The sequence below is a fragment of the Protopterus annectens genome, chromosome 6.part0 (genome assembly GCF_019279795.1).
Source record: "Protopterus annectens isolate FY-2018-M chromosome 6.part0, PAN1.0, whole genome shotgun sequence".
Lineage (NCBI taxonomy): Eukaryota > Metazoa > Chordata > Ceratodontiformes > Protopteridae > Protopterus > Protopterus annectens.
The window spans coordinates 712410011-712424050 of NC_056737.1; the positions used below are offsets into that span (position 1 = coordinate 712410011).

Sequence of the window (14040 nt, forward strand, 5' to 3'; positions counted from 1 at the left end):
GTACTAATGTAATCTAGTTCTTGCAGCTGTGATAGCCAAGGCAGAATATTTGCTGTCACTGTTTAAGTCCATGTTCGACCTATTCTCTGGTAGCATGCCTCCTTAATACTGTAAAATTGCTGTCAAGTCTGATATGTGCATTTATGTGCTGTTGCCTTACAACTCCCCTCATGTTTTTTTTCCCATCTATTAGGCTCCTACATTTCATTGCTGGCCCCTCTGTGTATTCCAAGTGGAGCTAACTCCGAGCTTCACTTATCCTCACACTTCATATTTCATGTACTTCTGTTTCTCTAATCTTATTTTCTATTTAAGGCAGTCTTCCCATCTTCATTTTCTGAAGGTAAAGATTCTTTCCAGCTTTGGCAACAATTTTACCTCCTTTCTTTTCCAAACATCACAATGTCATGCCTGACTAGGCTGTCCTATGTTTTATAATTAATAAACATAAATATATAAAACATTTATAAATGATCATTTAACCCCGATGAGAACAGGCCCCCTAATTTAAAAATCCAATAACATTTGTTTATTAATTATACTGGAGGAAATTACTCCATAGGAAGTGATGTTCTAATTACTATATATGTACTTTGGTGTCTTAGCATGTTTATTCACTGAGGAAGGCAAGAGTGCCGAAACCAGTATGATATGTAACAATTAAATTTTCTATGCTACAACACTTTGGTGCTGGCTCTTCTGTTTGAACTTGGAATTTTTTAGCCGTTTGCACCTGCCGTACTTGAGGGTTTGTTTTTGTATGTTGTGGTGAAAGGTACAAGGTCAGGAATAAGGTTAGTGATTGGTGAAGTACTGCACGGTTCTGTCTTTGGTCCATACTGTCATGTGTGAGGGAACACACAACCGGAATAATCTGTTGATTTAAAAAAAAAAAAAAAAAAAAAAAAAAGCTGGGTGGGGGATGGGTGGAAAATGGGTAGAAAGGTGGTAGTTGAGAAATGGTGCAAATGTGAATTGGTACACTTAAGGCCTCAGTGATGTGTAACATCAGGTGTGGTGGACGGAACTGAAGGTAACTGAGCAGGATGAAAATCTTGTATGCTCTCACCTGGATTGAACCACTTGGGAGAAGACTGAGGACAGGAGCAGTGGCAAGTTAAAAGCTGTGGTGTATTCTCTGGGAAATGGATTTCAGAAGCAAAAGAGGTAAGTGTTATGTCTGCCAGGCTTTGGTCAGACCACATCTTGTAATGGGTACAGTTGTTTTGGCCATCAGAAAGGAGCGTCATACTGCTGGAAGAAATGTAGAAAGATACCAGAATGATCCACAAGATGAATGGGTAGTAGGAATATGACTCAAGGGCTTGGTCTAGAGTTCACTTGCAACTGGAAATTACAGGGGGGGGGTCATTGAGTTGGTGTACAGGTTCATTCTATGGAGATGTGAATGGTCATTTAGAACCTTTCCATGAATTCCTCCCAGTACTTTCCAGAGAAAATGTGGACCCACAGAGTAGACTAATGGAATGAGTGGTGAAAGGGGAAATCTGTAGTCATTTTAAGTGGGCATGGAGAAGGTGAAGATGGAGGGGGAGGTAGAACGTTAAAAATGCATTTACAAGGACAGACTAGGAATACCTTTTTTTTTCCCCCGTCTCCAAGCAAATGTATTTGTACATGTGCACATAACACATCTAAGTATATCTAATGTGTTCATATATGGAAGTGTCTATGTAATGTTTGTGTGCGCAAAATGGAATGTTCATTAACATCTATATTTATGGTAAGTATACACAACTGTACTTTTGTGTGCATCAGTCCATTTGCAGCTTTGGGCTTCAACTGGTAATTATAGAGGTGCTTCTTGAGTTATCCAGAAGGACAGTGTGATTTATTCAGTTCATAAGTACTTAAGTCCAGCATATTGACTTTTTTTTTACACCAGACAGAATGTTAATACTCACTTGCAGTACTGTAACGTGGACATTTTTTTATGTGCTTTTTGCCTCCATGTTTACCAAACATCAAGCCTTTCCCTGTCTCTCTTGACTACAGTCGCTCTTAACAATGAGAAGTCCCCACTGTGAGGGTGACAAACTAGAGAGGTCCTCATTTAGGCAGTCATGGTGATTTTTGTCCTTGCTGGCATCCAGACTTTGACTTTACTATTTGTAACCCTAATCCTTGGCGTGGTTGTTGGCATGAATGCCCATAGTCACTGCAGGGCATCTTCCTCTTGTGTACTTTTACCAACATGCTAGAGGACCACTGTTCAGCTTGGGTTGCCAAACCCATATTTCCTTTTTTGCTTGCAGTTCTTCGCTTGTCTCATGGTGGTTGGCTGTCTGAAAGCCAACTCTACCTTCTTCCGGGGATTGGCAAAGGGCATAACCCCATTTATTGTTTTTTTTTTTTTCCCCTCTGCCATCTCTTCCTTTTCCTGAGCATCTGGACATTTGGGTTACAGGCAGGGCTTTGTGCCAAAGAGCTGGGTTAAGTGAATTGGATTTTTAACTTTAAATTGAAAGTGATTTCTTTTTAATGACTTCAGTTAATGCTTCATTTTTTTTTACTCTATATTGGTCACCTAAAAGTTTAAAGGAATATATTTATAATGAAGGTAAATTCACAGACGGGAGTCATTTACGGAAAAGCTGTATTTTCTGAATAATCAACTAGATGAAATTAACATAGATAACTATACAATTAATTAGAAATTTTTTTGCAGGGTTTTACCAAAATGCAGCCATTGCTTTTTTAGGCATCCTTTCTGTAGCCATCATGTAGCCAGCCAGATGGGTGCACAAGTGAAAAACTAACTTTTTTTGCAATATGCCATAAGTTATGCCCCTCGGATAAATTTTTTTGTAATCCATAAGCTAACATTGCCACCACCTTAGATGCCCAAATTGGGACATTTTTGATGAAAATGTGAAATTTTGCGGGACAGACCATGCCTACAACCAGTGCAGAGGTTTGGGCTTCACTTTTATACTGAAGTAAAAACTTACTCTTGTAGAATTTGAGCCATATCTGTGCTTTCATATAATTAATTTTAGATGCATAACGATTTCTTTTAACTGTGGGGGAAAACTTGGGTAATATTTTTTTTCAAATCTTAGGGCATTTCCCTTTTTTTTTTTTGCCAGGCACAACTGCTCAAATAGAGACTATCCTGCATAAAGTAAGGTGGTAACCCGGTCATGTGCAATTTCAATTCTGTTTTTGTAATAGCCTTAAAGAAACAAAAGGCACCTTTCTACTTGGTGAAAGTCAAGCACACAATTTCTGTTTGAGTTTCTGCTAGATGTCATTATATTACATTGATATAGGACAGTTTGCTTTAAAGCATATAATACATTTTTGTATGCTGAAAACTTCTTGCTGGGATTATTACTACTTGACCTCATTATTAACAACTTTTTTAGGTATGAGGGATATGGAACAACATGGGCGGGAAATGAACAACATATCAATGAAGAAGGTTGTGAGAACATTGATGTAGGTGATATCAATGATTTATCTGAATAACCCCCATTGAGAAGATCAGAAAGAATCAGAAATTATCAGAATAGTCACCAACAAAATTTTCAGAGGGGGGGGAGAGGGGGTGCATATGTAAATTACAACAGAGGATACCAACGTTGGTAGTTGAAAATCAGAATATTATACCTCAGAATAGTGAGCAGGTTATTGTAGATGGACCATTACATTCTTTCCTAGGCTATAACATTTTCAATTATAGCCACATTAGTATAGAGGAAATCCACTTTAAATTATTCTGTAAAGGGTTAAAATTTGTGCCCAATAGAAAAGCAGACATTAGGAAAGTCTTGATTGACCTGAAACTTTTCCTCAAAGAAAAACTTTGAGATTTTATATCAAGGGCAAAATACAAACAAAGATGGAAATGCAATGTTTAAAAGAAGAAGCACCTTTAATTCCCCCCTACACCCACAACTGAAAAATTTTGAGACACTTATGGAAAAAAAGATAAGGAATGAGCTGGGTAGGAATAAGATAGTTTTTAATCTATCTAAAGAAGAAAATATTTTATTAATTAGTCTAAGTAATGACAAATCCATTAGAATTTTTAAACCTGATAAAGGGGGAGGGACGGTTGTTATGGACCACTTGTTCTACGAAGAAAAAATGATGGATATCTTGAATAATGAAGAAAGATACCTTAGAGCTTCCTTAAATGAAATCAATATAGGGAATAAAAAAGTTTATTTAATTCTTAATGATCTACTACTAGAAGGCTCGATAGATATTCAAACATTTCAGTATTTACATGTTGAAAAACCTACGGTCCCGACGATGTTTGGGGTACCCAAGGTGCACAAGAATATAGTTAGTCCACCTATGCGCCCAATAGTGGCTTCAGAGAATTCAGTGACAGCACCTTTTGCAAAATGGTTGGACACTAAATTAAAGGTACTCTCAAATATTGGGAGTGGAGTGTTGAAAGATTCATGGGAATTACTGCAACAGCTTTCCCCAGAGGTCTTTGATAAAGATTTGACATTTTACACTATAGATATTGTTGATTTGTTCTCATCTATACCCCATGATGAAGGTATGAAGCTGTTCGAAGAAGCTTTGATTGATTATGGGAAGTTTGACAACAATGAGTTCTACTTGCTTCTCACAATGATGGATGTTGTCCTTTCCAATAATTTTATTCACTTTGAAGGGGAATTTTTTTAAACAAATACAGGGGGTAGCTATGGGTGCTAGATGCGCCCCGACGTATGCAAACATTATCCTCTCCACTTGGGAAAATAAATTTGTAATAAATTCAAGTTTCAGTTCATGTTGGAAACTATATAAGCGGTTCCTTGATGACGTGTTTTTTATGAGTGGGTACAGATGACGAATTTCAGATGTTTTTTAAATATATTTCACAATCAACCAGTTTTTTAAAATGTACATATCAGTGTGACAGGAATGAATTAAAGTTCTTGGATATTAATGTGGGCAAAAGTGAAAATGGTTTCTTCTCGAAGTTATATAGAAAGACAACTTATTCCAATTCGTACTTGGCATTTGAGAGTTCACACCCCTACCATCAGAAGAAAGGGATTGTTAAGGGGCAGTATGTAAGAGCAAGTAGAATGACATCGAGAGAAGTTGATTTTTATGGAGAATGTGATACATTGTACAAAATGTTCATGGAGAGAGGGTACCCACCAGGAATGGTTAAAAACATTGAGAAAGAGGTCAAGGAGGGTAGAATGGTGAGATTTGAACCCATTTTAGGTAAAGGTAAAATGAAGATTTCACTTCAGAGTACTTCCAGTAATTTTGAAAGAGAAAACAATTTTGTAACAGATTACTGTGGACAAGCCGTCCAGATTAGGAAGATTCTTGAAGAATGGATTAAATTTAGTGAATTATCAGAACTTAATTATCTTTTTGTGGAACCATTGAGATGCACCTACCGCAAAGGCAGAAATCTGAAAGCTATTTTAGAAGGGAGCAAAGGAATGAATAAAAATAATAGAAAGAAAGTAGGGACTTTTAAATGTGGCAAATGTTCCCAATGTTCTCATATTTGTGTAAATGATGCAATTTATGTGAAAAGTAGGGATATTTTTATAGAAAGTAAGTACTTCTCTAACTGTGATACATATGGGATTATTTATATTGCCCTATGTAAAGTATGTGATGCATTTTATGTTGGTAAATCCGAAAGGAAGTTAAAGAACAGGATTTATGAACACTATTATGAAATTAGAACAAATAATTCCAAAACTGCATTATATAGACATAAATCGGATTGCCCCTTAGCCACCTATAACTTTTTTGTTTTGGAAGTAGTAGAGAAAGATATTAGGGGTGGCCAATGGGAGACATCTATAGAGTATAAGGAGTTATTATGGCAATTATTTTTGGAGGCCAATAAATCCCCAGCCCTGAATGATGTGATCTCAATAACTCCAGTACTGAAAATAAGGGCAGCTAAGTTGTAAGCTGCTTATGGAATATTTTAAAGCCCACATTTTAGACCTCTTTTATATTTTAATATGTTTTATTTTTTAACATATTTATTATTTATGTATTGAGATAGGATGCTTTGTATGAGATATTTTAGAAATTTGCATAGTAAGGAATGTCCTCTTATAGGAACTATTTTTTATGTACAGGTTTCTTCCAATAGATGGCGCCAAAGTACCATTTTTAATTCATGTATAATGTATTTGTGATTTGTATACAGTTTTCATGTTCATTGATTTTAAATGGTTGACAGTATATGTTATTATTAAAGTATATATATATTTATGTCCATGTTTACAAATTACAATTTAGTGATGGAATAGTAACATAATATCTGGATGTAAAAGTCTCTATTTTATATTATTTTCTGTAGCTTAGCAGAATCTTGTTACAAGTATAATTCTTTAAAGAGCAGTTGATAGTAATTAATTGTTAGCTAATAAGGTAATTAGGTAATTATATTAATGGTATTTAAGGGCTTAGTATGGAGTGTTTTATGTTATCTGATGAAGTTATCTGAAAACGAAAACGCAGTGTGGAGTGTTTTTAGCGTTTATGTCCCTTTGGTACCTCAATAAAATCTTCGAACTACAGCCTGCAGCCTTATTTCCTACAAGTGCTTTCTACTTGACCTCATTACTAACTTTGGGAAGGGGAGGATCGAGTTGTCAGCTTTAAGACCCATTTATTTCCTATAATATTCTAAAAAAAAACTCAAAACAAACCACTGATACCGGAAAAACAAAAAATCAATAAGGCAAGTGAGATTGAATGCTTGCCATCCACTGGGGTTAAGTGATAGGAGTTTACTGCTTTCCTAAAAAGGAAAAAGTTGCATCACTGACATCATAGGTCATGTGTTTATGTAAAGGGAGTATTTAATGTTTGGAATTTATCACATTATGCAGTCTGAAGAAGTCCAGTGCGGACGAAAGCACTTATTGTTTGATGTGGATTTATCTTCTATTAAAGTTAGTCATTTTGGCTCCGATTACTATAATAAGTTTTCCACAAGCTAATTCTGTCTCACTACAGTACAATGGTTGGCTAACAAGTTGAGGCAGTTTTAAATGTGGCCGTTTTATTTTTTCATTTCCTGGTTACTCTAGGATGACAGAGTTGCTTACAGTTGTCTGTATACAGAAATTACAGGTATGCACAGCTGTGAACATGCAGTATACTCTGGAAAGTTAACCCTGCCAGTTTTCTTCTCTGAAGACCTGGTTCTGGTTATCATTCTGAAAATACCTTTTTCTTGTCAAACTTAACACATAGTAAGTTTTGGAAATTTTCATTTCATGCATCTGATTTTCCAGTGAGCACTGGTTTAACCCGGTCTGTTCATGTTTTGCTTGTGTTGTGCAGTTACAAGTCTGACTATTTGATGCACACTTCTCAACAAATTAAGTCATGCTGTTCTGCCTTTCTAAATCTTTTCTTGTATTACTTTTCAGTTCTGCTTTGTTACTGTATTTTACTGGATATGCTTTTGAGGAGCTTGCCTCAGTCCATTTAAGTGACAGCTTTGTTAAGCATTCACCACTGCTAACCAGTTCTGATGCAGAGAGAAGGCCATTTCAAAGGTCACTGGAGATTCATTAGCAGGTCAGGCAGCTGACGGGAAAATGACAATGCTCATCAGAGGTGACGATTGGGCTGAGATGGCTGTGCACTGCCAGTGTCTGTTAGAAGGGGATTACAATGCAACATTCAGCCTGCGGGCAGGTGTTAACTCACAAAGCTACACCTGATGGTAGATTTCAATACAGGTATGACGTGTGCACTTACATGTGAAAGGCATTGAGACTTCATAGTGAAGCAGTTCGCACAGTCGCATCTTTGTCCAGCGGTCATATTAGACCAGTACAGATTAGGCCATTACAAAGTCATTTTCAGTGTGCTAGGAAGGTTGTAAACCACCCTCGTAGCTGATTGGAAGTTCTCACCTTGATCTCTGGTGAAATTCCCAGGGAAAGAAACGGCCATGGCCATTTGGGGGTAGGGGCTACTGTCACGAAAGGGACAAAATCTCCATTAAAAAAATCACTTCCATAATGATGCAGTATGTTGTACCGTGACAGATTTAATTTTTTTTTTGCAAAATTCACTTTCCTTTTCCTTCTCATTAAGCCACCTAGACATGAGGTTTTGTTCTGACAGTTAATTGTTCAGCTTTTTAAAACAATTGAAAATACAATTGTTTCCATTATTTAAGGGACTGAGTAAACTATTACTTGGTTCAGAAACAGCATGTTGCACTTTAAGCACAAAACAGGATATAAAGCGGAGATATCTTTGACTAGATTTTCTATATTTTTCTTACTCTTGTTTTATCATTGCCAGCATCCTCCAGATCTTATTAGTGACCCCTCCTCTCTCTGCTGTTCCCCACTTAGGTTCACAGTTATTGTTTTGCTTTGATATGGTGATGTCAATCTCCTGTTTGCAGCAGCCAGTAATCATTGGCAGTTATTTAACTTAACATTCTAGTAACTGGTGCACATGTTGAACGGTAGAGTAGTTATGCTCACGCTATTCAAAGAATATACAGCCACTTTGTAATCCTGCCAGTGGCACCTTTCTCAGTAGTCATCCCTGGGAGCATTATGTTGCCCCTTCTTTTTCTGGAAGTGTATCAAATGTTTCGATGAAAGTGTGTGGGTTTAATACCGTGTTTTCTTGCTTTCTTTGATTCTTCAAACGTCCAGTTCAGTTATGACCCAGACCAAAGGAACTTGAAAGTACATATGCAATGATGCATGGAGTGACTGTTTTATTGAAGTGCGTAAGAAAAAATATAAAGTGGGCAGATGGTAAAACGCATGCTTAATTTAAACGTTTACTTTTTCTAAGTAGTTAAATGTGTTCCTTTTTTATTTGGTTAGATATAAGACATCCTGAAGAACTTTCACTTCTGAGGAAACCCAGAGACCCAACAAAAAAGAAAAAGAAAAAAGTTGATGACAAAGAGCATGCTGAGGATGAAGCAATTGAATTGGAAGGACCATTGATTACGCCAGGATCAGGTAAGGTGTTTATCTTTAATAGAGTATTTGATGCAATGTTGTAGTCGGTTCAAGGTTTAGAGCATGAGCTCTTAACCAAGATAACATAATATGCAGACTCTGCATGTGGGTATGAACTTGAGGGTCTTGTGATATAGGATATTTTAAAGCAAATTGTCTAGCATAATTATAGAACACTGCTTGTAACCAGAAACATTGGTTAAAGATCTCCATTTGTCATATTGCTTTCATAATTGTATTCATTTTTATCCAATGTATGTGCTGAGTAAGCACTTTGATACACAGCCCTGATGGGTAGGGGCAAACATTATACAGGCTTCAAAAATATGCACTGTGTATTTTTCAGCAGTTGCGTTATTGTCTTGTCTCTAATTTCAGCCCCCACCCCATAAAGAATGGAAAGTATTGTACTGAATTTATGGCATCCAGTATAGTGAAATTGACAAAGGGAAACTGTAGGTTTAATTTCAGTAGCAATCATTCTTGTTCTCCAGACTAAATGTGACGCTCAAATATTGATGCATATTAGTTTGATATTCCTTAAGCAGTGGATGATAAATTTGAAATTTACCCTTGGTCTGGCCGTATGTCTCTGACAGAGGTAGACAGTAATGCCCAAACGATCTACCCCCTTTTGATATATGTCCATATAGAGAGACACAGTTGGGCTGGATTGCATGGCTAGGTTTGTAACGGCCCTTGTGGACGTTGGCCTAGTATGCAACTGTGAACCTTTAGTAACAGGCTGTCAGTTGCAGTTAATGTGTTTTGTACTCCTGTGCACTTTGACAGTCTCATGAAGTGCATAGCCTTAACGTTAGATTGTCCACATAAACCAAGAAGTGCTTTCGAGGAGTGATGAGCTGAAAATTATTTCATAGTGCTAATCTGTGAACCTATGAGCTGCAAATGCTGGAATGCTGACAATTGAGTCAATATCTTGGGTATTTGTATGGTGTAGCAGAACATTGCTAGAGACCAAGGACTGCATGGATAATCTTACTGCATTTAAGCTGTCAAGTGTAGATTTCTTTTCATGTAAATTATACATTTAAATAGTTCATATTGTTGAACCAAACAAACATTAACCTGGATGGTTTTCATTTTAGAAGTTAAAGGGTTTTTTTATAGTTTATTTTGTACCATTTTGTCATTGTAGCTTAAATGCAGTTTCTCCCTAAATTGTGTGGTCTTTGTGGATGTGATTGCAACAGGATCTTGCTAAGCAGTTTTCACTTTGAGTTGCTTAGAATGCTTGTGCTTCTGACTAGCTTACAAATGGACTTTGTCATGGTAGTTTTGCTTTCCTTAGGCCGGTAAGGATTGCAGTGTGATTCATGCAGTCGTGAAAGGAAGACCTGAAATTGTACGGTTAATACTGCTTGCAATTTAGCAGTTAAGTTTCTTAACTTTTATGTTCTAATGAAGTTTGGTCTCCTTCAGAATCCCATGTTAATACTGTGCCACATACACCTTTATTAATAGTCCTGAATGGTTATGATCCTGAAGGTTGAGTTGATTAATTTGATTCTTAAAATTTTTTCTGGATATTTGCATAAAATAAGCAAATGTCTAAGATCCTCACAGTTTTGTTGGATGTGCAACATTCCTATTTGTTGCCCATGAAGGGCATAGAAAATTACCTATAATGGCACAGCATTCCTTGGCCTGTAATTGGACTAACTGAAATATGAAGTACATGGCTAAGCTTAAAAGAGGGCACACCAAGATATTTAAGAAGTCATAGGTGATTAATCAGCATTACTGCTCTTGGGTATTGGTCTGTTTTCTAACAGAATGGATTTGATGGAACACGTTTGTCTATGTTGCCACAGCTGAAGTAATAAACATATAGTCAGCTTTAGTGTCCCCTTTTTGTATCTTTCTTCCCATTAACTTGGTTTTGGAAATGTCCCTGGCATTTTGCACTACTTATACTTGTCTGTGTTCAAAATGTCTTGGATATGTTTACACTTGGCCTCTTACTTATTTCATTATTTGAAATAACCCTGATACTTGTGCTTGATTTTATGCAGTAAAGTAGAGACTGTTCTTTTTCAGGTTAATACTTTTGCTGGATAGATGATCTTGCTGGGTTTCTTCCATCATTTCATTACTTTTTTCTCACTGCTGATATAGTTTGAGAACAGCTGTTGGGGAGTTTCTTCCATGTGTTTACTTTTTCTGTTTGTTGGATATTGTGGATTAGTAAAGATTACCAGAATTGCCTCTTTTTTTTTCCTTCTTAAGGATAAGATTTCTGATTTCATACCCACTTGGCTTTTTTGTGCCTCATTCTTTTTAGTTTTATTTGTAAAACAATTTTCTAATTAGTTTTCCAATTTATATTCCAGGCCTGCAGTTTTTTGAGGGGACATTTCAGTTTTATTAGGTGGAGTAGCTGGTTATGTATTTTGGTATCCTGTCAGCAATCTTCCCTCCATTACACCATTTAAATGTGCAGAATACTAGCCTGCAGCTGGATATGGCTGATCCCAAGCTTCCTTATGCTTAGTGATTTTGATGCAAGAAGGTGAATGATTTGTGTGGAGTTTATGGGCATGATGTGTTGTGGTACTTGCATTTATACTTGGTTAATTATGATAGAGTAGGTTCTTCGCCTGACATGTGCTGCAAAGAGAACTTTTAGTGATTTAATTGCAACTGTGACAGGTTAAATAGGACATGGTCAAATTATTAAATTGCCATCACCTCAGCTCTTGTCAACTCACATGCCATATCTTCTAAGGCAAGTGGTGTTCTGTGAATACAGTTTGCTGCAGCTTTCATCTTGGACTAAGTGGAGATTTCCCTGCTGCGAGTGCCACTAACAAAAGGTCTTCGCAAAAGTTAGGGAACTTGCCTTGTACAATTATATTTTTTCCTTGGGTGTTGTGTAAAAAAATTCAGTGTTATGCCCAACTTTTTTTTCCTTAAGTCATCAGCATTGCCAAACTACAGGTAAGAAAAAAGATCAATTTCCTTTTTCAATTCCTTCCTATCATTACATTGTTAAATTTGATTATTTTTTGGGTGGGGGTATAGCATTTGTCCAACTGCACATTTTTCCAGGCAGTCCAGTAGCTGTAACCAGAGATTTTGTACTTGGTGTGAGAGATGAATTAAAATTTAATTTCTGAAACAATTTATTTTGCAGCTTTGTTTTGTTGCTGTTGTAAATTATATTATATAATTGCAGTTGTTTTTCTGCTGCTCAAGTACAAAACATTGCAAATTTGACTACATGCTGATTGTGAATGTAAACGGCTTTCATGAAGGATGGCCTCATCACGCAATTTTTCTATTGGGCATTTTGTTAAAAATGCTGTGACTTTCTGACTTGTGTAGTGGCCTTCAGTTTTATAAGCTTTTATTCTTCCCTTGGGATTTATTAAGTTGTGGCCTACTACAAGTAGGGACTTTCAGACTATTGTGTATATTTTCACCTTCCATACTTTCCTCTCTCGTTTTTTTAACCCTTTGAGTTCTCACCCCTTACATTTAAATATGCATAGGATGGTAGAAGTTCATGATCTTTTCCTATGATTTGAATTGTTCAGCCAGGTAGATAGGGGAAGGAAATCATTGTCCAGTTTTCTGCTCTTTGGTCTGACACTAGATATGCTGTAACTCAGCAGTCCCCAACCACCGGGACGCAGACCGGTACCGGGACACCAGGCATGGAGTGAAACAAAAAGTGAGTGTGTATGTATGTGTACGAGTGTTTGTGTCTGCGTGTGTGAGTGAATACATGCAAGAAAGTACACGAGTCTGTGTGTTTGCCTGCATGCATGAAAGCAAGAGATTGTGTCTGAAAGTGAGAGCGAGCTGTTTTACACTAGCTAATCAGTGCTTTTGCTGTTTAGCGAGTGTTAAAATAAACAAGAGTGTGTGTGCTTGTGAGCAAAACTGAGCTCAGTCGGGCGAAAGAGAGAGGGGTGTGTGGGTGGTGTGTGTGTGTGGGTGGTGTGTGTGTGGGTGGTGTGTGTGTGGGTGGTGTGTGTGTGTGTGTGTGTGTGGTGTGTGGGGTGTGTGGTATGTGCTGTGTGTGTGTGTGGGTGGTGTGTGTGGGTGGTGTGTGTGGGTGGTGTGTGTGTGTGGGTGGTGTGTGTGGGTGTGTGTGTGTGGGTGGTGTGTGTGTGGGTGGTGTGTGTGTGTGTGGGTGGTGTGTGTGTGTGGGTGGGTGGTGTGTGTGTGGTGGTGGGTGTGAGTGGGTGGTGTGTGTGTGTGGGTGTGTGTGTGTGTGTGTGTGTGTGTGGTGGTGTGTGTGTGTGGGTGGTGTGTGTGTGTGTGGGGTGGGGTGTGTGTGTGTGGGGTGGGGTGTGTGTGTGTGGGGTGGGGTGTGTGTGTGTGGGGTGGGTGTGTGTGTGTGGGGTGGGACTGTGTGTGGTGGGCAGACTGAGTGGTGTGTGTGGGTGGGCAGACTGAGTGGTGTGTGTGTGGGTGGGCAGACTGAGTGGTGTGTGTGGGTGGGCAGACTGAGTGGTGTGTGTGGGTGGGCAGACTGAGTGAGTGACCTTGGCAGCAGCAATGAGGTTTTGCGTACCTCTCAACCATATCACTCAACCTCTCATACAATAAATCTGGCCAGCATACCTCTCTGCCTCTTTAGAGCAAAAAGTCTGGACAAAGCCAAAAATAATGGGGGACAAAGTCCCCAAAATAGGGACACTTAAATACTGCTTTTACAAATTTAGAAAGTAGGTAGAAATACAGGTTTTGCATTGGCATGTATTTTCTGAAGGGTATGAAGTCTGAAACTCAACTGTCATTTTCTGACTTCAAATCTCGATCTGTCAGTGATTTGCCAGAAAATTTTATGAAAAACAAGCCAAAAAAAATTAAAAATTATGCACATTCTAGGAAATTCTGTGCAGTTGCGGGGTATGGCCGACATAGCCAAATAGGGACAGATTTTAAATATTGCTATTAAACTTAGAAAGTCAGTAAGGTTGCCATTAGGTTTACGTACCTCTCGACCGTAGTAGATCAGTGTTATGCTGTTAAGAGGTGCACTTTTTTGGTAATTATTGCCAGTTGTCTTATTGTACTT

The 14040-nt window shown here is 37.8% G+C and overlaps 1 protein-coding gene across 5 annotated transcripts in view; it reads left to right on the forward strand.

The window, feature by feature from the left end:
- FERMT2 (FERM domain containing kindlin 2) overlaps positions 1-14040 on the forward strand; it is a 1218449-nt gene that overhangs the window by 550070 nt on the left and 654339 nt on the right. For all 5 annotated transcript variants that reach the window (XM_044074394.1, XM_044074398.1, XM_044074396.1 and 2 more), the window contains exon 4: positions 8847-8987. In XM_044074394.1, coding sequence (XP_043930329.1) covers positions 8847-8987 — 141 coding nt within the window. The remainder of the gene's footprint in view (positions 1-8846; positions 8988-14040) is intronic.